General features: G+C 43.2%; 1 protein-coding gene across 1 annotated transcript in view; it reads left to right on the forward strand.

Annotated features, from left to right (window-relative positions):
* The window catches only part of LOC124785008, a 960541-nt gene that overhangs the window by 723668 nt on the left and 211155 nt on the right, over positions 1-25718 (forward strand). The window contains exon 7 of the mRNA XM_047254148.1: positions 18795-19026. Coding sequence (XP_047110104.1) covers positions 18795-19026 — 232 coding nt within the window. The remainder of the gene's footprint in view (positions 1-18794; positions 19027-25718) is intronic.

Here is a 25718-nt window from a genome sequence, read left to right on the forward strand (position 1 = left end):
GCATCTGGAACTGCAAGTGTGGGAACTGTCAAATCAAAGGATTACTGAATGACGGATCGGTCGCACTGGACCAAATGATTCAGCCTTTCATTACTGCCCTCCAAGGTCATCGGACTTGATTGTATGTGATTATTACTTGTGAGGGTTGATAAAGAGACACTCTGTGTGTGCCTCCATTAACAACAACAATGTCTGCAGCTCGTGGTCTTGCGGTAGCGTTCTCGCTTCCCGCGCACGGGATCCCGTGTTCGATTCCCGGCGGGGTCGGGGATTTTTCTCTGCCTCGTGATGACTGCGTGTTGTGTGTTCTTCATCATCATTGACTCGCAAGTTGCCGAAGTGGCGTCAACTAAAAAGGACTTGCAATACGGCGGCCGAACTTCCCCGCATGGGGCCACCCGGCCAACAATGCCATTCTATCATTTCATTTCATTTACCAGCAACAATGAATGAACGCAGACATCGCATAACAACAGCGGTGGAAGCTGTAACTCGAGACGTGCTAGCTGCAGTGTGGGAACAATCTGAATACCGCATTGACATAAGCCGTGCATCTCAAGGGAGGCATATTGAACACCTATGAAAAGGTATAAAAAAAAGTTTTTCAGTTTCCTGTTCATCAAAAAACAAAATTGATTGTATGTGTTTACTAGTTTCAGAAATATTGACGTGCCAGAGCGGATGATTCTTGTTGATACATTCTGTATATTACAGGCACATGAAATATTAATAATCTTTTCACAACATACAGTGGCAATAATTGTGCACATACTCAAAGAGTTTTACTCACATTGCAACAGATGCCGCTCACACCGTGGAGATGAGTCCACACGGTATCGATAATGCAACATTATATTGCAATATAACTCTTCCTGAAGTTGATGTAAATAAACACAAATACGAGGCGCACTGCATACGTTTCTGTAACCGAAACGTGGCGCCGAAAAGTTAACGAAAGCAGTCCAATAACGCGATTGATGCAATGCTAAAACTTGTAAGATTCCACACCTCCTCACCGAAATGAAGCCAAAGCTGAGACTGGACATAGACTAACGTAGACTCAAAGCAAACTGACTCCGAATGCGCGAGCGACGACTTTATAAAGAATCGCGCTGGAATATTGAATAGTTTTGGTTATTAAGTTATAGTTTGAAAATACAGTAGGTTAAAATGTTTATTCCTAACTGACAGTTGAAACTATGGTGAAGTGTAGTGTAACAAATATTAGACAGGCCTATGAGCAATAGCTATTAAAATGTACAAAAGCAAATTATGTGTACGCATTGGAGTTCACTGGAGTACAAGTATGGCATCCATGCTGAATGATGACATTTAGCTATTGAAAATTACGTATTTCTTAATTAGTGAAGGTTGTCACTCAATATGGGTGTCACTGTATGCAGAATCTTCAGATTAATTAATATTAATCCTAATAAGTTAACGGTATTTTGGTCATAATCTGTTCCGAAAAATTGGGCTAGCTGAAATCTTTAACAGTGTCTGATAAATTCAATGTATGCAAATTTAATCACATTACTGAAATCAGAGGTAATAAACCTTTGTAGTGAATAATGTCTTTCCTTTAGATATAACATGTTAGGTCCCATTGTTTTTATGGACAGCTGGCTGTAAGAAATTTTATAATTACAGTGATTTTTGATGCACTGCGTTTCTAGTGAAATTAATTATTGCTAAACAGTCATAACCAATAACCTCTGATGTACTGCATTTCTAGTGAAATTAATTATTACAAATCAATCGGAACAGTAAATAGCATGACCTGAATAATAAGGATTTGAAGGAGATAGAAAACTGACATTTTGTATGAAAAGTGTTAACTATTGTAATATTACCTTTAATATTTGAATAAGAAGATTAGCAAAAAAAATTATATATGCTTTAACTCATAAATTAGGAGCGTAGACAAAGTAAGATGGTGTGTGCCAATCTTACTTTGTCACAAGCTCGGGCTGGTGAAATGTCAAACGCATTCAGTTCAAAAAAATTTTTTACGTATATGACAGTAGTTTATACGTCAACAGTATTAACTCAGATCAGTTGTGGATAATGACAGTCAGAATTACTTCAGATGCTTTGTAAGGAGTGTGTCAGAACTCTCCATTCAAAAATGTTCAAATGTGTGTGAAATCTTATGGGACTTAACTGCTAAGGTCATCAGTCCCTGAGCTTACACACTTCTTCTCATCTTGGACAGTTTCTAGCCACTGGCTGGATCTGTCGGGAACACAAGCCTCTCCATCGTGTTCTGTCTTTCCACCATTCCCCCTCTTCCACCTTCGTCCAGTTCTCTCCTCTTCTCGTCACACATTCCTTCACTCCCTTCACCCATCTATCTCTTGGTCTTCCCCTGGGCCTCTTCCCCTCCAGTTGCAGATCAAACATCCTCTTTGGAATTCTTCCCTCATCCATTCTCTTCATGTGTCCATACCATTGCAGTCTTGATTTTTCTATCCTGTCCTGTACTGGTTCCTCCTTTAGTCTTTCCCTCACATACACATTTCGCAATCTGTCTCGTCTTGTTACACTCAACCTGCTCCTCTGGAACTTCATTTCACTAGCTTGTATTCTACTTTTGTCGCTTTTGTGCATTACCCATGTCTCACTTCCGTATGCCAATATGGGGACAAAGTAGGTTCGGTATATAATTCCCTTGGATTTCTGTGGCACCTCCTTGCTCCAAATAAGCCCCCTGATGCATTTGAAGAACTGCCCTGCTTTTCTGCACCTTTCATTTATTTCCATTGCGTTTCCCCCCTTACTTTCAATCATGTTTCCCAGGTACTTGAAGTTCTCTACCACTTGTAGTTTTTCCCCTCCACAAGTTACATCCACATTTGGCCTATTCTTCTTCCTTGTTGTGACAATTATTTCACTTTTTTTTGCAGAGAAATGCATTCCATATTGTGCTGCCGTTGCCTCCCATACATCTAACTGCTCTTGCACCTTCTTCTCGCAATTTCCCCATAACATCAGGTCATCGGCAAAAAGCACTGCTTTCATTTTATGATCTCCAATTGCATCTGATACTTGCTGTAGGATTTCATCCATAACAATAATAAACAATAAAGGCGAAAGTGCACTTCCCTGTCGCAGCCCATTTTCCAGCTTGAACCATGCAGTACGTTCCCTCCCCACTTCCACACAACTCTCACTTCCCTCATACATTTTTCTGACTTTTCGTGTTATCTCTTCATCTATCCCTTTTGCGTTCAGCACATCCCAGAGCTTGTCCCTATAGATACTGTCATACGCCTTCTCAATATCTAAAAAGGCCATGTTTAAGTTCTTCCCGTACTCATAGTGCCTTTCCTGCAGTTGCCTTACCGCAAATATGAGATCCGTTGTTGATCTTCCCGGTCTGAAACCATACTGCTCCTCTTGCAGTCTACTTTCAATACTGCTTCTTATTCTCTTCTCCAGGATCTTTTCATAGATTTTTCCACAGTGGCATAGCAGGGTGATTCCTCTGTAGTTCTCACATCTCCTTTTATCCCCTTTCTTGAAGATCGGGACTATAATTCCTTTCCTCCAATCCTCAGGAATTCTGTTCTCCTTCCACACCACCCTCAGCACCCTGCATAGCCACTGGGTTCCTACTTCTCCTGCTGCTCGTATCATATCCACTGTTACTTCGTCTCAACCTGGTGCCTTGCCCCCTTTCATCCTCTTTATGGCTTCTTCCACTTCGTTCCAAGTTCGATCATCAATTTCCCCACTATTATAATCGTCTGCTGCCTTAGGCTCTCCATCGCTGTTAGTCACCCGCTAGACGGCATTCAACAGATCTTCAAAGTACTCCTTCCAAACCTTTTTGAGCTCATGCATTTCCTCCGCAACTCTTCCTTTATTATCCATGATCCTCAGGCACTCGCTTCTATCGTTCCTCTTATTTCTTACCATGGTGTAAAGTACTTTTTTGTTCCCTTCACTGTCCTCTTCTAACGTTCTTGTCCATTTTTCCATCCACTTCTTCTTCTCCGCCCTTACTATGGTCTGTGCCGCTTTCTTGCTTCCCTTATATTTTACCCTAGCTTCCTCTGTTCGGGTCTGGAACCATTCTCTGAAGGCTTTGTTCTTTCGAAGTACTGCCTCTTTACATATGTTGTTCCACCATGGGGATTCCTTACTTCTCCTCTTTGTGCTAGTTCTTCCGCACACAGTCTCAGCTGCCTCAACTAGAGCCCTCTTAAAATCTCCCCATTCTTCTTCCACTGTTCTCTGATCTTCCTTTGGCAGCTTCTTCCTGATCAGTGTGTGATACTGGGTCCTCCGTTCATCCTCTTTCAGCATCCATGTCTTCAACCTTTTCTCCTGTACGTCTGTTCCCCTCCTATCTTTTTTCTCTCTCAGGGTGGCTACCAACAGCCGATGGTCACACTACTTAACCTAAATTAGCCTAAGGACAAACACACACACCCATGCCCGAGTGAGGACTTTAACCTCCGCCGGGACCAGCCGCACAGTTCATGACAGCAGCGCCTGAGACCGCTCGGCTAATCCTGCGCGGTGAACTCTCCATTACATAAAACAGTACGTCCAACTTAACGCTGTTCTTTGCATTGTGTAAACACTCAGATACCGATAGTAACAATTTGAGAGCGAAGCATGGGAGCGCGATTCTAAGTATTGTTGTGAGACGAGGTATGTGTGCGAAAGTGGAAGTAGCAGTGTCGGTCGAGATCTCGGAGAGAGAAGACGTGTCACGCTGCCCTCACATCGGTGATGGCAGTTCCAAGTGATGGCACTTCTAACCACACTTATGGCCTGATTTCATTTATATTGCTAGGAGGGATTTAGATAGCTACGCTTGAAGATGGAATTCAAGGTAAAATTCGCAAGCATAGCGCAAAAGCAATTGCACGGTTAGTCTCGTGGTTGTTAGTCCAAGATTGCAACAATCCCATGTTTTGCTTGTCAGTGAAAGAAGCCTCCCTATCCTACAAAATAATAACAATTATTCTCCACATCTAAGTGATATTCTATGGTTACTAAATGTTAATGCAATTTTGAAATTGATATATTTTGTTAATCTGGCACTCAGCCATTACTGACACATATGTCATTTGTCATTGCCACTATTAATATTTGTTCATGATGATTCTTAAGTTTTAAATAGACTTAATTATTGAAATCCTCTCTCAGAAGTGATTTAGTAGTTAACAGGACCCAAGCAAACTCCTTTTTATTAAATTCATTCTTAGTAACAGTAAGTTTTAGCTGTGGCTACTGCAGATTAGTTGCATATACTTTACATATTAGTTGCATACTGGCACGGTCGCCATATGAACGTGCAACACCCTATAAACTTTTCATGCTAATTAATGCCATGGAAGAATTGTCTTTTCCGAGTGTACATCTGACCAAAAGGGCGGTTTTAGTAGCTGGAGCCCAAGGTTCTCGGTACTCATGCCTTTTGCTTCTTGTGCTAACATTTCCATAGAAACTTTCTTGCCCTAACATGTATTTTTTATATCTGACTGACAAGTTAAATACCAGTTTCCATAGATTTACCTTTAAAAGTGCTTTCATAGTGAAATAATTTCATAGAACTTTACATCGCCTATGTCGCTTCCTTAGAGGGTTTAATTTCCAGGCCGGCCGCTGTGACCGAGCGGTTCTTGGCGCTTCAGTCCAGAACTGCGCTGCTGCTATGGTCGCAGGTTGGAATCCTGCCTCGGGCATGGGTGTGTGTGTTGTCCTTAGGGTAGTTAGGTTTAAGTAGCTCTCAGTCTAGGGGACTGATGACCTCAGATGTTAAGTCCCATTGTGATTAGAGCCATTTGAACCATTTTTTTTGTTTAATTTTCAGTTTTTTTAAAATCCTAACTGAGAAATCAAATACTAATTTTCATAGACGTATCTTTAAAAATGCTTTAAGAGTTCTTAAATAATGGTTTATTTTCAAGAAACTTTCGCCCACTATTTTACCCCCTCGTCGTTCAATTACAAAAAATGATGAAACACGTATCTTTCTATTTCTAACTCCAAAATGTCCCTAATAGCGACATATTTTCAAAAAGCATTTCGTCTCCGTTTCACCCCCATACGGATTGGAATTTCGAGCAGTCTCTTTCTAAACGATGCCTACGTTATACGATGAACATCCTCTCCAAATTTCAATTTTCTATCATTAGCGGTTTCGGCTGGGCGATGATGCGTCGATGAGTCAGTGTGGGCCTATTTCACACTCTTAGGGGTTGAATTTCCATGAAAAGCAAAACATGTGATTTTTTCAATCCAACCGAGGAGCCAGACATCATTTTTCGAAGATTTCGCTTTAAAAATGCTTTCACAGTGGAATATTTTTATAAAACATTTCACTCCTCGTTTCAAAAACAATGAAATATGTATTTTTGTATTTCTTACAGATAAAGTAAATCCAAATTTCCACCGATTTGGTCAAAAATTGCCATAAAAATTTCATCCCTTATTTTATCCCCTATTTCACCCCCGTAGGGGTTGAATCTCTACAAACAGTGAACACATATTTTTATTTCCAACCGAGAAGCCAAATTCAGATTTTCGTAGGCTTAGCTATAACAGTGCTCCCGTAATGCAATATTTTCATAAAACATTTCATCCCCTATTTCGCCCCATTAGGGTTTGAACTTCCGAAAACAATTAAACATGTAATTTTCTTTATTTGTAACCAAGAAGTCAAACACCAATTTTCGTAAATGTAGCTTTAAAAGTGCTTCAGTAGTTATGCATTAATGATTTACTTAAAAAAAAAAGCATTCACACACCACATAACCCCTTACTGAGGTTAAATTTCAAGAAATTCTGAAACACGTATTTCTTTATTTCTGATCGAGAAACCAAATACCGGAGGTCTAGCTTCAAAGTCGCCTTAATAGCGACATATTTTCAAAAATAATCTTTCAGCCCCTATTTTACCCCCTTAGGGGCAGAATTTCAAAAAATCCATTCTTAAGCGATGCTTACGCTATAAGATCAACAGCTCTCCAAATTTTAAGTTTCTATCCTTAGCGGTTTGGGTTGGACGTTGATGAGTCAGTGAATCAGTCAGTCGGGATGTTGGTTTCTATGCAGGGTGGTCCATGCAAGTTTACTTTCACCTTCGTTACGTAGGCTCTCAGTCTTACCTATTGTTTAATTAATCTCCCTTAGGCACAAGATGATTTGTTCCACGCATGTAGGCATTTTCATGGTCAAAAGGGTACTGAGAAGTAGGTTTGCCATTAAAAAGAAATTATGCAACTCACGACGGTATTGCAATACCTTTTCTAGTAGTCTATAAGTACTCAGCTATATATCCAGCACGTAAAATGTAGCATGTGTAAACCTAGGTATTATCCCCTAACACATTTTTGCTGCATACGTTTCGTTCTAGGTAGTGAGAACAAAGAAAAGCATAGCGCTAAAAAAAAAAAAAAAAGCATAAACAGCATATTATAGAGATAACTAGGTCTGATTACATATCAAACAATATACGCTATCTACCGGGCGAAGTGGCTCAGTGGTTGGCACACTGGACTCGCATCCGGGAGGACGACGGTTGAAACCCGCGTCCGGCCATCCAGATTTACCAGAGGTTGAAAATACCGCTACAGTTATAAGGTTGTTTTATTTAACACACGACCGGTTTAGGGCTCTTATATGCCCATCTTCATGTGTCGTAACTTGGTGCTGTGACCCCGAGCGTCGCGCTGTGCTACCAACGAACCACAAATTTAGGTTTTCCAATATTTCCATAAATCGCTCCAGGCAAATTTCGGGATGGTTCCTTTGAAACGGCACAGCCCCATGCTTGACACAATCCGAGCTTGTGCCCCGTCACTAATATCTTCCATGGCGACGGGTCGACGGGACGTTAAACCTAATTTTACTTCCCTTTAATATACACTATCTGAGAAAAACGCCCGGAACGGGAGGAGAAAAACAAATGACACTTCACAGGTTGAGAGAGTATGTGATGTTATTTCGGTGATAATGAAATCGAATTAAATTTGTAAAGAGCTTGGCAGTGATAGCCCATTTACCAGCATGACGTTGCAATCCCTTTTGCCTGGATGCATGGACTGATTCAGTTGGGAAAAGGTGCCATACAGCCCTTGTATCACCTGCTGGGGCAAGCTGATCCAGAACTGTTGTTAACTGGCCCTTGATATTGGCACTGGGACGAAGTTCACGTCCGGAGTAGTCGCATACAAGTTCTATCGGGAACAGATATGTGCACCTAGACACGGGAGCACCTCAACATAATACAGACAAGTACGTGCCATGTTTGGACGAGCGTTGTCCTGTTGAAAAATGGCACCATGATAATGTCGCCTGGGAGATAACACATGAGGACGCAGGATGTCCTTGACGTACAGTTGTGCCTTCGAAGTACCCTCAATCGCTGCCAGCGGCGACCTGAAGACATAACCGATAGCTCATCACACCATGACACCACAAATACAACCGCCGAGACTCTCCAGAACATTGGAATAATGAGACTTCTCCTCATGTTGCCGTAATATTCACCGACGGTGGTCTTTGGGGATAGTGCCGAACACAGTGCAACGCCATTTATCAGCAGTCAATGGTTCCCTTTCACGGCACCACTCTAAGTGCAGTCGTTGATGTGGTGTTAGGACACGCGTTACTTTTGAGTGTTCTTTTATAACTTCATTAAATTATACAATCTTTCCTGATTACATTGATACACTACTGGCCACTAAAATTGCTGCACCAAGAAGAAATGCAGATGATAAACGGGTATTCATTGGACAAATATATTATACTAGAACTGACATGTGATTATATTTTCACGCAATTTGGGTGCATAGATACTGAGAAATCAGTACCTCTGGCCGTAATAACTGCCTTGATACGCCTGGGCATTGAATCAAACAGAGCATGGATGGTGTGTACAGGTATAGCTGCCCATGCAGCTTCAACACGATACCACAGTTCATCAAGAGTAGTGACTGGGGTATTGTGACGAGCCAGTTGTCGACCACCATTGACCAGACGTTTTCAGTTGGTAGATCTGGAGAATGTGCTGGGCAGTGCAGCAGTCGAACATTTTCTGTATCCAGAAAGGCCCGTACAGAACCTGCAACATGCGGTCGTGCATTATACTGCTGAAATGTAGGGTTTCACAGGGATCGAATGAAGGGTCGTAACACATCTGAAATGTAACGTCCACTATTCAAAGTGCCGTCAATGCCAACAAGAGGTGACCAAAGCGTGTAACCAATAGCACCCCATACCATCACGCCGGATGATACGCCAGTATGGCGATGACGAATACACGCTTCCAAAGTGCGTTCACCGCGATGTCGCCAAACACGGATGCGACAACCTGGATCCCTCCGAAAAAATGACGGTTTGCCATTCGTGCACCCAGGTTCGTCGTTGAGTACATCATCGCAGGCGCTCCTGTCTGTGATGCAGCGACAAGGGTAACCACAGTCATGGTCTCCTAACTGATAGTCCATGCTGCTGCAAACGTCGTCGAACTGTTCGTGCGGATGGTTGTCTTACAGACATCTCCATCTGTTGACTCAGGAATCGAGAGGTGGCTGCACGATCCGTTACAGCCATGCGGATAAGATGCCTGTCATCTCGACTGCTAGTGATACGAGGCCGTTGGGATCCAGCACCGCGTTCCGTATTACCCTCCTGAACCCACCGATTCCATATTCTGCTTACAGCCATTGGATCTCGACCAATGCGAGCAGCAATGTCGCGATACGATCAACCGCAATCGCGATAGGCTACAATCCGACCTTTATCAAAGTCGGAAACGTGATGGTACGCATTTCTCCTCCTTACACGAGGCATCACAACGACGTTTCACCAGGCAACGCCGGTCAACTGCTATTTGTGTATGAGAAATCGGTTGGAAACTTTCCTTATGTCAGCACGTTGCAGGTGTCGCCACCGGCGCCAACCTTGTGTGAATGCTCTGAAAAGCTAATCATTTTCATATCACAGCATCTTCTTCCTGTCGGTTAAATTTTGCGTCTGTAGCACGTCATCTTCGTGGTGTAGCAATTTTAATGGCGAGTAGTGTACATTTTTGAGTTTAGAATGAAAAATGACTGCTATACACCTAATTTTAGATAAAAGGTCGTGTTCACAATTACGCCCTCTTTACTTCAGTTATAGCAAACTTTTGATATTTCGCAAAACAGTTAGAAACTTTTTGCCTCCAGCTATTTTATTTGCGACATATTGTATATGCTGCTTTCCAGCATGTGTAAATGATCGTCGTTGCTCCTGCTTAGTTCTGCTTTGGTGAATTCCTTTTTTGTTTAAGTTCGTAGTGAAAGTCTCTTGTCTAAGTGCTACAGATTTTGTGAGTGTAGATCTCCTTTCTGTGCAGTGACGTCTTTCAATGATGGAGTGGTAGCTAGATTGGAAGTGTTGAGAAATGAGGGCATAAAATGTGGCCCTACTGTGAAAGACGAATTGCTTGCCTGTGACAGACAGCGGGTACCGAAGTTGAAAGATACCCTCTTCAAGTCACCAAAGAACAAAAAGTGCCAAAACAAGTGGCAGGAGCAAGCTTGAAAAAGAAGAAATGCAGCAGAATGAAGACTATTCTTCAGGAATGTTCTGAGGCACAATTTAATGCGATTATTTTCATCGACTGTTTCCCACAAGTTGTGTTTTTCAGAATTTAGGTACTCATATCTTTTTCAGTTAATCAAGCAATGCACAATTTTTTTTCTGTAGCTTGCAGTTGTCTGTACCTACCTAGTAGCTCTAGTAGCTTCAACTACATTATAGAGAAATACAATTTCTGATTGGGAAAAATATTCTAAAAATTAAAATGTAAGATATAATAATAATTTTGCTGGTTGTTATATATAATACACGGAATTCAATAGGTGTAGTATCTTAGCTCTCATGTCACTTTTTTATGCCTTAACACGTGTCCATCATTCTGTCCCTTCTTTTCGTCCATGTTTTGCATGTTTCTTTCTTTGCCGATTCTGCGGAGAAAGTCTTCATTTCTTATCTTATCAGTCCACCTGATTTTCAACATTTTCATCTCAAACGCTTCAGTTCTCTTCTGTTCCTGTTTTACCGCTGTCCAGGTTTCACTACCATACAGTACTGTGCTCCAAATGTACATTCTCAGAAATTTCTTCCTCGAATTAAAACCTATGTTTGACCCTAGTAGACTTCTCTTGGCCAGGAATACCCTCTTTGCTTGTGTTACACTGCTTTTTATAATCTTGCTTCGTCCATCGTGGCTTATTTTGCTTCTTAGGTAGCAGAATTGCTTAACTTCGTCCACTTCGTGACCACCAATACTGATGGTAACTTTCTCGCTATTGTCGTATCAGCTACTTCTCGTTACTTTGGCCTTTTTCTGGTTTACTCTCAATCCTTATTCTGTATTCATTAGACTGTCCATTCCATTCAACAGATCCTGTAATTCTTCTGCACTCTCACTGAGGATAGAAATGTCATCAGCAAATTTTATTTTTGATCTCCTTTCATCCTGAATTTTAATCCCACTGTTCAACCTTTCTTTTAGTCCGTCATGTCTTCTTCGGCGTGTATCTTGAATGGTAGGAACGAAAGACTGTCTTAGACCCTTTTTAATCCCAGCACTTGGTTCTTGATGCTCCAGTCTTGTTGTTCCCTCTTGGTTGCTGCATATATTCCAATGGAATGTCATCTATTCCTTCTGCTGTATTTACACTGAAGTCATCTGTCTTCAATGTACTCTTTCGACCCATCCACTATTTCCTCTCTGTTTAACAGTGAAATCCCCATTGCACCCTTAATGTTACCACACTTTCATTAAATTTCGCTGAAGGTGTTTTTCTTTTCTATATTTTGAGTCAGTCCTTTCGACGATCACTTCTTTTCCGATTTCATCATATTTTTTCCTGCAGCAATTTCACCTTGGTTTCCCTGCATTTCCTATTTATTTCTTGCCCAACTGATTGACGAGGGCTATTCGGAAAGCAAGTTACGATCGGTCGCGAAATGGAATCCTCTGTGAAAACTCGATGAAGCAGTACGCATGTTGCGCAGTGTCTCTTGTACGCCGATCGATCATCTCACGTCGCCCTTTGCAGTTGTGAGTGCACACTTAGCACGTACAGATGCCTAGGAAATAGCGTGTCCCACCAAGTATGAGGGCCTGGTGTGAGATTTCGCCGGATGTCATGCAGTCCACAAAACACAACTACCTTGCAGTTCTTTCTTCGTGCCAATTCTCGGCAACATTTTGCAGGGGTAATGCAGATGCTACTGCACCGTTTTCGATGGGAAGTGTTCATCACTCACAATGCGGCCCGTATTTGTCTGCCCCTGAGTTTCATCTCTGCTCACGTGAACCGTTGGCTTTGAAGACGTTTCGGCACAGTCATCGAGCTGTAGACCAGCGTAGAGAATTGGGGGCCAGCACAGGCGGCTGCCTTCTATGACTAGAGTATTGTAGAGTTGGCAAAATGCTACCACAAAGTCTAAGTCGGAGCGGCGACTATGTAGAGAAGAAGCCAGAAGGTGCAGCCAACTGTTGGAAATAAAATATTTTCGATATTCACAGTGGTATCGATTTCGCGACCGATCGGAACTCATATTTGGTGTATTCTTGTCTTTCCGTGAACGTTTCTGTATTTCCATCTTTCGTCGATCAGTTGAAGGATCTCTTCCGTTAACCAAGTTTCTTCGGTATTGCCTTCTTTGTACCTTTGTCTGACTATTCAACATCTGTGGTTGCACTTTTTAAAGATGTTCATTCCATTCCACAGAACTGCCTATTGTGATATTCTCTATCCTTAGCGAGATTCAAACGCGTGTCATCATTACTCAGTACTTCAGTATCCCACTTTCTTCATACTGATTCTTCCTTAAGGTTCTCCTAACTTCAGTTTGCTCTTCGTCATTACTAAATTATGACGCGAGTCTACATCTCCTCCTGGGTACGCCTTACAATCCTATGTCAGATCTCGGAATCTCTGTCTGGCCATAATGTAATCCATCTGGAATCTTACCATGTCTTCAGGTCTTTTGCAAGTATACCTCCTCCTTCTCCTGTGGTTCTTCAAGAGAGTATCAGCTATTACCATCTGAAATTTATCACAGAACTCAGTTAGTCCTACACCACTCTTATTCCCACTGCTTAGCCCATATTCTCCCGCAGATCTTCCTTCTGTTCTATCCCATACAGCCATGTTCCAACCCCCGTGATTACTAGATTATCTCCTTCCTTTACGTACTGAATTATCCGTCCAATATCCTCTTATACTTTCTCTATCTAATGATGTACTGCTCGCGACGTCGCCATGTATACCTGAACAATCGTTGTCAGCGTTGGTTTGCTGTCGAATTTAATGAGAACAAACCTGTCACTGAACTGTTCGCAGTAGTTCACTCTTTGCCCTGCTTTCCAATTCATAACGAATCTTACTCCCGTTATACAATTTTCTGCTGCTATTGATATTACTCTACATCCATCTGACCAGAAACCTTATCTTCTTTGCATTTCATTCCACAAACCCCTACTATAACTAGACTTAGCCTTTGGGTTTCCCTTTCCTATATTTTCTACTAACTTCAAACTAATGTTTTTCTCATGGTCACCTTTCTCTTTGCAGTCCCCTCCTGCAGATCTGAACGGAGGAATGGTCTGGAATCTTTTGCCACAGGAGTGATCATCATGACACTTTTCAATTACAGGCCACGTGTCTTGTGGATACACTTATGTGTCTTTAACGCAGTGGTTTCCATTGGCTCCTGCATCCTCATGCCGTTGATTATGGATGGTACGTATCAAGTCCCTATTACTCTGACCTGGATACTGCACATTCATCTTGCTATAATCCGAGACGTGCAGGTATATCTTCGCTAAGTTCTTTGGAACTGTGTGACCTTGACTGAATCTTTACTAGATGCTGATGGCACCTTTAACACAGAGCCCATGTATGGCAGTCACCTTGCCACGTTGCACAACTAACATATGGGAGGCGTTTCATGGATGGTGGTGCGGTATTTTAATATTTTTGTGGCACGTGTCAAGTCCTTATTAAGAAAGGCCCAGGCGGCCAAATGGAGTCCGACAATGAGGTGCCTATTAATTTGTGCTAGATGCTGATAACGCTGTCTCATACAACTACATGGCATCTTCTCAGTGACCACTCAACATCTGACACTGTTCACGCCGCTTATATCTCTACCAGACTGGTAGCAACAACCATCCCAAATGACAATACTGCACTGTGGAGGTCGTTCTGCTATTTGTCACAGATAATTGAGAACCTCTAATCATTCACTAACCTGCTGATGGTGTGTACGTGTTAGATGCTGCACATCGATCATGACTCCTGCTTTCGTAAGTTCTTCTCGTTTGGTACGCAACATCCCGCACGGTGAAGATGTTCACTCGAATTTCAAGACGCGAATATTACATTTGTCTGATGTGTGTTTCTAACCAATCTGGTGAAGCCATTTTTTCGCGATATCCTTTAGTTTAAGAGTGCTAGTGCTGCAAGTCGTTTAGGGAAGCTTCTGTAAAGTATAAAAAGTAGGAGAGAACTATTGACAGAATTGAAACTGTGGGGATGAGTACTTGGTCGTGCTTACATGGCTCAGCCGGTATTGGCCGCTATCGTCAAGTTTTCGTATTCGAATCCCAGCCCCCAACACATTTTTAATCTGCTAGGTAGTTTCAAATCACCGCACACACTACTACAGAGTGATAAAATTGTTCTAGAAGCAGATTGTGGATCACACGATTCGCAGGCACACTTTGTACGAACATACAAAGAGTGGCCTGCACTGATGATGGAACGATGTACATTAAACTCAAGCGCTCAGCATAAATGCTTATTGTGGTGCGTGATTGTAACTATGTTATTTTTCCTTTTCAAATAAAATTATTTTATTTTCCAGTTTCCACAAGCAGAAATGCTATGATATAGCTACTTAACTTGTCTGAAAGTGTAAGGCCCAGTCAAATGAAAACGAGAGAGATGAAAAAAAAGTAAGTAAACTGCTTATTATTTCAAAAGTAATCGCCATAGCTGTTAATAAATTTATCCCACCGTGAGACAAGACGGCCAGTGTCTTCATGGAAAAACGTTTACGGTTGCCTACGGAACCATGGTTATACCGAGACATGCACCTACTAGGTCCGAAGCAAATCGACGAAGAATTGGACATGTAGGTACAAATATATTTCCATAAAGGCACTGAACGTCTTGTTTCACAGTGGGATAAATGTATTAACAGTTACGGCGATTACGTTTGAGTAAACCATTTACTTACTTTTTTCCATATGTCTCGTTTTCATTTGACTGCCCTCTATACTTTTCTTTTTGGAGAAATGACCATGATAGTGCAAATAATTTCGAGTTCGTGGGGAGGCTTACCGACAGGATCGTAACAGCAAAGTGGGGAGGAGTCGAGAAGAAATACTCCCTACCATACATCGTAATGTGGTTTCCACAAGTAAGTACGTAGTTGTAAATTTATTGTAGAATAATCTTTGGAAACTCATCTGTAAAATATTTCAGTTAATCTCTCGCCAGTAAGATACAGAGATACACCTCACATCTAATGTGTCATTCGGATGGAATGTACATTGTAAGAAGTAGTATGAAATACGTCCTTCAAGGGAAGAGTCATGCGTCGTGACTTCGTTAAGAAATCATTTCTCTTGCCTTCAAGTATCAATATCACTTCATTGAGAAATCATTTGCCTCGCCTCAAGTATCAATATTTCTGCTACATTCAAGAGAAGTAAAATACATTGAAATTTCATCAAGTCTATAATTGAATAGGATTCATTTCTATTCTTTTGCTAGGTTGCATGTTTTGTGTAGTTCCCGTAGCTACAAAAGAGCGCTTCATAAAGATCGATGAGATTCCATTCTGCTTTTTACCCGTGGTGCGCAGTAGAATTACTACTTAACCATGTTTATACATGTAAATTTCCAGCCATCTGCTTGTATATAGCTGAAATTTGGAAGTACCATTAATAAAGTTAGTCGACACGTTTAACATCTCACGGACACGAGGGAGGGGAATATTTATATGGACATGAATAAGAGGAGACAGATGTGAAATTCTATTTTGTCGCGTATCATTTAGGAATTTAGCTGAACCGGTTTCGATGAACGACATCGAGGCTGCAGGTCCTAAAATGGAAGCAGAGTACGAGTTTCGTTTCAACGACGCGTCGCGTGCCTCGGATTGTGTATCTTGCCGAGGAACATTCGTATACCTTCGTCTACTGTTGTCGGACGTTCCTATAGTCTCAGTGCACGAGAAATGAATACAAAAACACATCCATTTTGGGAAAGGAATCCGACGTGCCGCTCGCATTTGGAATTCTTTTGGGGTAGCATAACTCTGCCTGAGACGACATTTGCGTGCGATAACAACCATTTTTTCAGTTTGATTGAGTGTGAGGCAGGAGAACAGCTTTTCTTAGCAACCATCCTCGGGACTATTTCCTAATTGTTTCGGGGTTGTGAAACCACAACTGATTCGAAAAATATTTTAAATACGACTGACGCGGGATTGAAACTTATGAACATTTAGGCACCGTTTATGCTGTTCTTGATTGATCAAACTGTGAGATTCGCGTATCAGTGGTGCCTGAAATACAGCAGCAGTAGTGATTTCAGTGATCTGCTGTAGCTCTTCCATTGTGTGAGAAGTGTTTGAGTATTTATCCTACAGATAAAAAGAATCACAGGGAAAGAAATCAGGCTATCGAAGTGGCGGTGTTGTTGAAAATATCTACGCAGTCGTTCATCTTCTGTTAGTAGATCCACGTATGGAGTACTCAGTTTCTGAGCGTACCGGTTAGCATTAACACTTTGAGAAAGGAATTGTGTTAGGCTCGGGCACCGGACACTCCGCATCAAACATCAATCTTGAGATTACACAACTGCTCTTTAGAGTACTGACGGGGATTTTCTGACGCATAATGGCGCAAAATGTTTGAGTTCACATACGCCGACAAGTCTGAACCTGGCAGTCTGCTTTCGCATCGATGCTTAAAAGTAGCAAACGTATAACTACATTTGTATATCTAAGTGTCGTGGTCGGGCATGTGCGACAGAACAGACACCACTAGTGATGAAGAAGTTAGTACATTTGTAAATTTTTGGAAATTGGTGATGAGATCTTATGGGACCAAACTGCTGAGGTCATCGGTCCCTAAGCTTACACGCTACTTATTCTAACTTAAACTAACTTACGCTGAGGACACACACACATCCATTCCCCAGGGAGGACTCGACCTCCGACGGAGGGAACCCCGCGGACCTTCCCAACACAAACTGTTCGAGTCCCGGCCGTTGCACAAATGTTAATTCATTTCGTCTGCTTCGATCATTATCGTAGATATTAAAAAGAGATTTAAATGTCTCATGGAAACATTTGATTATAATTGTCGGGGCGTTATGGTATGGGAAATGTTTTCGTAGCCTCTCCTGGGTGATCTCGTCTTTCTAGAAGGCACTGTTGCTCGCCACAAGTTTGCAGCTGTCCTTGGTGATCGTGTCCACTCTCACTTGTGAAACACCTGCAAACGTCTGATTACTTTACATGAGGTTAAGCACCACGTAAAACTACGCAGTCCAGTCACATTAATGTTACCAATGCCTATATTCCACGTCAGCGTGCAATAGCCACTCACAGACGACAGGTGGCAGCACTAGCAGAGGAGAGTATATAAAGCGTGTCGGCGGGACACGGAAGAGATGCCAGAGGAAGCACACAAGCATGCATATATCCCTGGGACACCTACATGCAGTGTTTTTCTTCTCGGCAAGACGGCATCTACAAGCAGGACAATGCAACGATTAACACAGCTCACAGTGTACGTGTGTGGTTTGAAGAACACCAGGATGAGTCTACCATACTGCCCTGGCCATCAAACTCCCCAGATATGAAGATAGTAACTGTTCTCGAAAGAACAGATACCATTGATGACTGTGCAGCTTCTCTAGAATACATGATAATTAATTGAAACCCTCAGCTGCCGACAGGTGTTGTTGACATTACTTGATGGGGACAGCTGAAAATGTATGCCCCGACCAGTATTCGAACCCGGGAATTCCTGCTTACATGGCAGACGCTCCATCCATCTGAACCACCGAGGACACAGATGAATAGCGCGACTGCAGGGACTTATCCTGAGCAGGTAGCTCAGATGGATAGAGCGTCTGCCACGTAAGCAGGAGGTCCCGGGTTCGAGTCCCGGTCGGGGCACACATTTTTCAGTTGCCCCATCAAGGTATGTCAACAACACCTGTCGTCAGCTGAGGGTTTCAATTAATTATCATAAACTACCCAGATGTAAACCCAGTCGAGAAGCTATGGGACCACCGTGATCGAACTGTTCGCGACATGGATCATGGATCCTGAACAGAGAACATTAGCGTAGCTGGCCATGCCACTGCAGTCAGCATGGCTCTACATTCCTGTCGGTAGCTTCCAGAACCTTAGTGACTCTCCTCCTGCGCGTCAGCGCCGCGTATGGTGGCTATTCAGGGGTTTTGGCGGGTGGTCACAGTAATGTGGTTGGACTGTATATCTTCAGCATGCATTTCTCGCTGTGTATCGATATTTTTGTGGAACTCGTGTACGCCTCCAGCTCATAAATTCTACAGACCAACTTGAACAGTCACTCGGTTACTACATCCTCCAATGATTCCAGAAATACCGAAGGAATACTGTTTGTCCCTTGTGTCTTATCGAAAGGTTAGAGTCAGCGAAGGGACGGGCAGGTGCTGGGTCTGCTACCCGGCTTTACGTGTGTGTGTGGATGTGTGTGGCAGGCTGTGGCGGCGGCTGACGGCGCCGCTGAAGCGGACGGCGCGCGCGCTGGAGGCGGTGGAGGCGACGGTGGGCAACGCGACGGCGGGCCAGGCGGGCGCGCTCGTGTCGCTGGAGCAGTGCTGCGCCGAGACGCGGCGCGTCGCCTCGCAGGCCGACCAGCTGGTGCGCCAGGTGGAGGCCGCCGTGGCCGGCGTCGCCGCGCGCGACCACAAGCTCGACTCCAGGCTGCAGGTGAGCACTCACGCTGCCAGCTGTGGCGCTGCAGGCGCGTCGCCGACCCGTGTTTACGTACACTGAGGTGGAAAAAGGCGTGGGATACCTCCTAGCATCGTGTCGGACCTACGCAGCTACTAGACGTCGCAGGGACTCAACGATTCGTTCGAAGATCCCTCCTGAAATACTAGGCTATGCTGCCTCTACTGCCGTCCATAACTGCGAAAGTGTTACCGATGCAGGATTGTGCACGAACTGACATCTCGATTATTTCCCATAATTTTCGACGGGATTCATGTCGGGCGATATGGGTCCCCAAATAATTCGCTTGGATTGTCCAGAATGATCTTCAAACCAATCTCGAACAGTTGTGGCCAAGTCTCATCACATAGTTTTCTGGGAACACAAAGTTCATGAATGGCTGCAAATGTTCTCCAAATGTTGTTGTTGTTGTGGTCTTCAGTCCTGAGACTGTTTTGATGCAGCTCTCCATGCTACTCTATCCTGTGCAAGCTTTTTCATCTCCCAGTGCCTACTGCAACCTACATCCTTCTGAATCTGCTTAGTGTATTCATCTCTTGGTCTCCCTCTACGATTTTTACCCTCCACGCTGCCCTCCAATACTAAATTGGTGATCCCTTGATGCCTCAGAACATGTCCTACCAACCGACCCCTTCTTCTGGTCAAGTTGTGCCACATACTTCTCTTCTCCCCAATCCTATTCAATACTTCCTCATTAGTTATGTGATCTACCCATCTAATCTTCAGCATTCTTCTGTAGCACCACATTTCGAAAGCTTCTATTTTCTTCTCGTCCAAACTATTTATCGTCCATGTTTCACTTCCATACATGGCTACACTCCATACAAATACTTTCAGAAATGACTTCCTGACACTTAAATCTATACTCGATGTTAACAAATTTCTCTTCTTCAGAAACGCTTTCCTTGCCATTGCCAGTCTACATTTTATATCGTCTCTACTTCGACCATCATCAGTTACTTTGATCCCCAAATAGCAAAACTCCTTTACTACTTTAAGTGTCTCATTCCTTCAGCATCACCCGACTTAATTCGACTACATTCCATTATCCTTGTTTTGCTTTTGTTGATGTTCATCTTATATCCTCCTTTCAAGACACTGTCCATTCCATTCAACTGCTCTTCCAAGTCCTTTGCTGTCTCTGACAGAATTACAATGTCATCGGGGAACCTCAAAGTTTTTATTTCCTCTCCATGAATTTTGATACCTACTCCGAATTTTTCTTTTGTTTCCTTTACTCCTTGCTCAATATACAGATCAAATAACATCACTCCCTTCCCAACCACGGCTTCCCTTTCATGGCTCTCGACTCTTATAACTGCCATCTGGTTTCTGCACAAATTGTAAATAGCCTTTCGCTCCCTGTATTTTACCCCTGCCACCTTCAGAATTTGAAAGAGAGTATTTCACTCAACATTGCCAAAAGCGTTCTCTAAGTCTACAAATGCAAGAAACGTAGGTTTGCCTTTCCTGTAATCTATTTTCTAAGATAAGGCGTAGGGTCAGTATTGCCTCACGTGTTCCTACATTTCTGCGTAATCGAAACTGATCTTCACCGAGGTCGGCTTCTACCAGTTTTTCCATTCGTCTGTAAGGAATTCGTGTTAGTATTTTGCAGCTGTGACTTATTAAACTGATAGTTCGTTAATTTTCACTTCTGTCAACACCTGCTTTCTTTGGGATTGGAATTATTATATTCTTCTTGAAGTCTGAGGGTATTTCGCCTGTTTCATACATCTTGCTCACGGTAGAGTTTTGTCAGGACTGGCTCTCCCAAGGCCGCCAGTAGTTCCAATGGAATGATGTCTACTCCAGGGGCATTGTTTCGACTCAGGTCTTTCAGTGCTCTGTCAAACTCTTCACGCAGTATCATATCTCCGATTTCATGTTCATCTACATCCTCTTCCATTTCCATAATATTGTCCTCAAGTACATCGCCCTTATATAGATCCTCTATATACTCCTTCCACCATTTTGCTTTCCCTTCTTTGCTTAGAACTGGGTTTCCATCTGAGCTCTTGATATTCATACAAGTCGTTCGCTTATCTCCAAAGGTCTCTTTAATTTTCCTGTAGGCAGTATCTATCTTACCCCTTACATTTGTCCTCTAGCCATCCCTGCTTAGCCATTTTGCACTTCCTGTCGATCTCATTTTTGAGACGTTTGTATTCCTTTTTGCCCTACTTCATTTACTGAATTTTTATATTTTCTCCTTTCATCAATTAAATTCAATGTTTCTTCTGTTACCCAAGGATTTCTACTAGCCCTCGTCTTTTTACCTACTTGATCCTCTGCTGCCTTCGCTACTTCATCCCTCAAAGCTACCCATTCTTCTTCTACTGTATTTCTTTCCCCCATTCCTGTCAATTGTTCCCTTATTCTCTCCCTGAAACTATCTACAACCTCCGGTTCTTTCAGTTTATCCAGGTCCCATCTCCTTAAATTCCCACCTTTTCGCAGTTTCTTCAGTTTTAATCTACAGGTCATAAGCAATAGATTTTGGTCAGAGTCCACATCTGCCCCTGGAAATGTCTTACAATTTAAAATCTGGTTCCTAAATCTCTGTCTTACCATTATATAATCTATCTGATACCTTTTAGTATCTCCAGGATTCTTCCATGTATACAACCTTCTTTCATGATTCGTAACAAAGTGTTTGCTATGATTATGTTGTGCTCTGTGCAAAATTCTACCAGGCGGCTTCCTCTTTCATTTCTTAGCCCCAATCGATATTCACCTACTATGTTTCCTTCTCTCCCTTTTCCTACACTCGAATTCCAGTCACCCATGACTATTAAATTTTCGTCTCCCTTCACGATCTGAATAATTTCTTTTATTTCATCATACGTTTCTTCAATTTCTTCGTCATCTGCAGAGCTAGTTGGCATATAAACTTGTACTACTATAGTAGGTGTGGGCTTCGTATCTATCTTGGCCACAATAAAGCGTTCACTATGCTGTTTGTAGTAGCTTACCCGCATTCCTATTTTCCTATTCATTATTAAACCTACTCCTGCATTACCCCTATTTGATTTTGTGTTTATAACCCTGTAGTCACCTGACCAGAAGTCTTGTTCCTCCTGCCACCGAACTTCACTAATTCCCACTATATCTAACTTTAACCTATCCATTTCGCTTTTTAAATTTTTTAGCCTACCTGCCCGAATAAGGGATCTGACATTCCACGCTCCGATCCGTAGAACGCCAGTTTTCTTTCTCCTGATAACGACATCCTCTTGAGTAGTCCCCGCCCGGAGATCCGAATGGGGGACTATTTTACCTCCGGAATATTTTACCCAAGAGGATGCCATCATCATTTAATCATACAGTAAAGCTGCATGCCCTCGAGAAAAATAGCCAGATATAACTGGTAGAAGCTGACCCCGGGGAAGATCTGTTTGGATTCCGTAGAAATGTTGGAACACGTGAGGCAATACTGACCCTACGACTTATCTTAGAAAATAGATTAAGGAAGGGCAAACCTACGTTTGTAGCATTTGTAGACTTAGTGATAGCTTTTGACAATGTTGACTGGAATACTCTTTTTCAAATTCTAGAGGTGGCAGGGGTAAAATACGGGGAGCGGAAGGCTATTTACAATTTGTGCAGAAACCAGATGGCAGTTAGTCGACGGACATGAAAGGGAAGCAGTGGTTCGGATGGGAGTGAGACACGGTTGTAGCCTCTCCCCGATGTTATTCAATCTGTATATTGAGCAAGCAGTAAAGGAAACAAAAGAAAAATTCGGAGTAGGAATTAAAATCCATGGAATTTGAGGTTCGCCGATGACATTGTAATTCTGTCAGACACAGCAAAGGACCTGGAAGTACAGCTGAACGGAATGGACAGTCTCTTAAAAAGGAGAATATAAGATGAACATCAACAAAATCAACACGAGGATAATGGAATGTTGTCGAATTAAATCGGGTGATGCTGCGGTAATTAGATTAGGAAATGAGACGCTTAAAGTAGTTGATGAGTTTTGCTATTTGGGGATCAAAGTAACTGATGATGGTCGAAGTAGAGACGATATAAAATGTAGACTGGCAATGGCAAGGAATGCGTTTCTGAAGAAGAGAAGTTTGTTATCATCGAGTATAGATTTAAGTGTCAGAAACTCGTTTCGGAAAGTATTTGAACGGAGTGTAGCCATGCATGGAAGTGAAACGTGGACGATAAATAGTTTGAACAAGAAGAGAATAGAAGCTTTCGAAATGTGGTATTACAGAAGAATGCTGAAGATTAGATGGGTAGAACTAATGAGGAGGTATTGAAAACAATTGGGGAGAAGAGGAGTCTGTGGCACAACTTGACAAGTAGAAGGGACCGATTGGTAGGACATGTTCTGAGCCATAAAGGGATCACAAATTTAGTATTGGAGGGCAGCGTGGAGGGTAAAAATCCAAGACCAAGAGATGAATACACTAAGCAGATTCAGAAGGATGTAGGTTGCAGTAAGTACTGGGAGATGAAGAAGCTTGCATAGGATAGAGTAGCATGGAGAGTTGCATCAAACCAGTCGCAGGACTGAAGACCACAACAACAACAACAACAACAACAACAAACATTACCAGCCAATGATCGTTTCAAAGAACCAGTCCCTTCTATGGAAACACAACCGACACCATTATGTAACCACAACCGGCTTGCACACTGCCTTGTTGCTTCACGGATTCTTCGCCACACTCGAACCCTACCATCAGCTCTTACCAATTGAAATCTGGACTCATATTGAGACTTGGTACCAAGGAAGGCAGGACTGGGTTACGATTGTGGACGGGATCGTAATCAATTGATGATGGTTAGTTTATTTTTCAGTCACTCACATTTGATTCGGAAACAACAACAAATAAAAGGTGACATTAAATTAAGAAGTGTTCCACGGCTGAAGGCCTTAATGACAACAAATTCAACTACACTCCTGGAAATGGAAAAAAGAACACATTGACACCGGTGTGTCAGACCCACCATACTTGCTCCGGACACTGCGAGAGGGCTGTACAAGCAATGATCACACGCACGGCACAGCGGACACACCAGGAACAGCGGTGTTGGCCGTCAAATGGCGCTAGCTACGCAGCATTTGTGCACCGCCGCCGTCAGTGTCAGCCAGTTTGCCGTGGCATACGGAGCTCCATCGCAGTCTTTAACACTGGTAGCATGCCGCGACAGCGTGGACGTGAACCGTATGTGCAGTTGACGGACTTTGAGCGAGGGCGTATAGTGGGCATGCGGGAGGCCGGGTGGACGTACCGCCGAATTGCTCAACACGTGGGGCGTGAGGTCTCCACAGTACATTGATGTTGTCGCCAGTGGTCGGCGGAAGGTGCACGTGCCCGTCGACCTGGGACCGGACCGCAGCGACGCACGGATGCACGCCAAGACCGTAGGATCCTACGCAGTGCCGTAGGGGACCGCACCGCCACTTCCCAGCAAATTAGGGACACTGTTGCTCCTGGGGTATCGGCGAGGACCATTCGCAACCGTCTCCATGAAGCTGGGCTACGGACCCGCACACCGTTAGGCCGTCTTCCGCTCACGCCCCAACATCGTGCAGCCCGCCTCCAGTGGTGTCGCGACAGGCGTGAATAGAGGGACGAATGGAGACGTGTCGTCTTCAGCGATGAGAGTAGCTTTTGCCTTGGTGCCAATGATGGTCGTATGCGTGTTTGGCGCCGTGCAGGTGAGCGCCACAATCAGGACTGCATACGACCGAGACACACAGGGCCAACACCCGGCATCATGGTGTGGGGAGCGATCTCCTACACTGGCCGTACACCACTGGTGATCGTCGAGGGGACACTGAATAGTGCACGGTACATCCAAACCGTCATCGAACCCATCGTTCTACCATTCCTAGACCGGCAAGGGAACTTGCTGTTCCGACAGGACAATGCACGTCCGCATGTATCCCGTGCCACCCAACGTGCTCTAGAAGGTGTAAGTCAACTACCCTGCACGTCCAGCACGAACGCTGATCCAACTGAGGCGCCAGGTGGAAATGGCTTGGCAAGCCGTTCCACAGGACTACATCCAGCATCTCTACGATCGTCTCCATGGGAGAATAGCAGCCTGCATTGCTGCGAAATGTGGATATACACTGTACTAGTGCCGACATTGTGCATGCTCTGTTGCCTGTGTCTATGTGCCTGTGGTTCTGTCAGTGTGATCATGTGATGTATCTGACCCCAGGAATGTGTCAATAAAGTTTCCCCTTCCTGGGACAATGAATTCACGGTGTTCTTATTTCAATTTCCAGGAGTGTATTTCTCGTCTTAAGGCCCCTATAGTAATGATTTAAAAACTGTTTCACGGCTGAAGGCCTGAATCGCAATCTTGTAAGAACCAGTTAACTTCTTCAACTTGCAATTACAGTTATTAATTTTTTTAAAAATTCTGCTAACTTGAAATTACAGTTATTAAATTAAAAAAACAATCATCAAATCTGACCAAACCAAGGAGAAGTGGGATGGGGCGCAGACGTTTCTCCAAGGTTCGACCTGGTAAAGTCCCTAAAAACTTCGCAAGCGATGAGACGGGCAGGCAAAATTTGCATTCACTTCACGAGATGGTAACTCATACTAGTGACAGTTTAAACGCATGACCAATAATCATTTGCTGAATCTACCTAACGTCCGATGACCAATGAAATGATGGGATAACACACC

Source organism: Schistocerca piceifrons, chromosome 1 (genome assembly GCF_021461385.2).
Source record: "Schistocerca piceifrons isolate TAMUIC-IGC-003096 chromosome 1, iqSchPice1.1, whole genome shotgun sequence".
Taxonomy (NCBI): Eukaryota; Metazoa; Arthropoda; class Insecta; order Orthoptera; family Acrididae; genus Schistocerca; species Schistocerca piceifrons.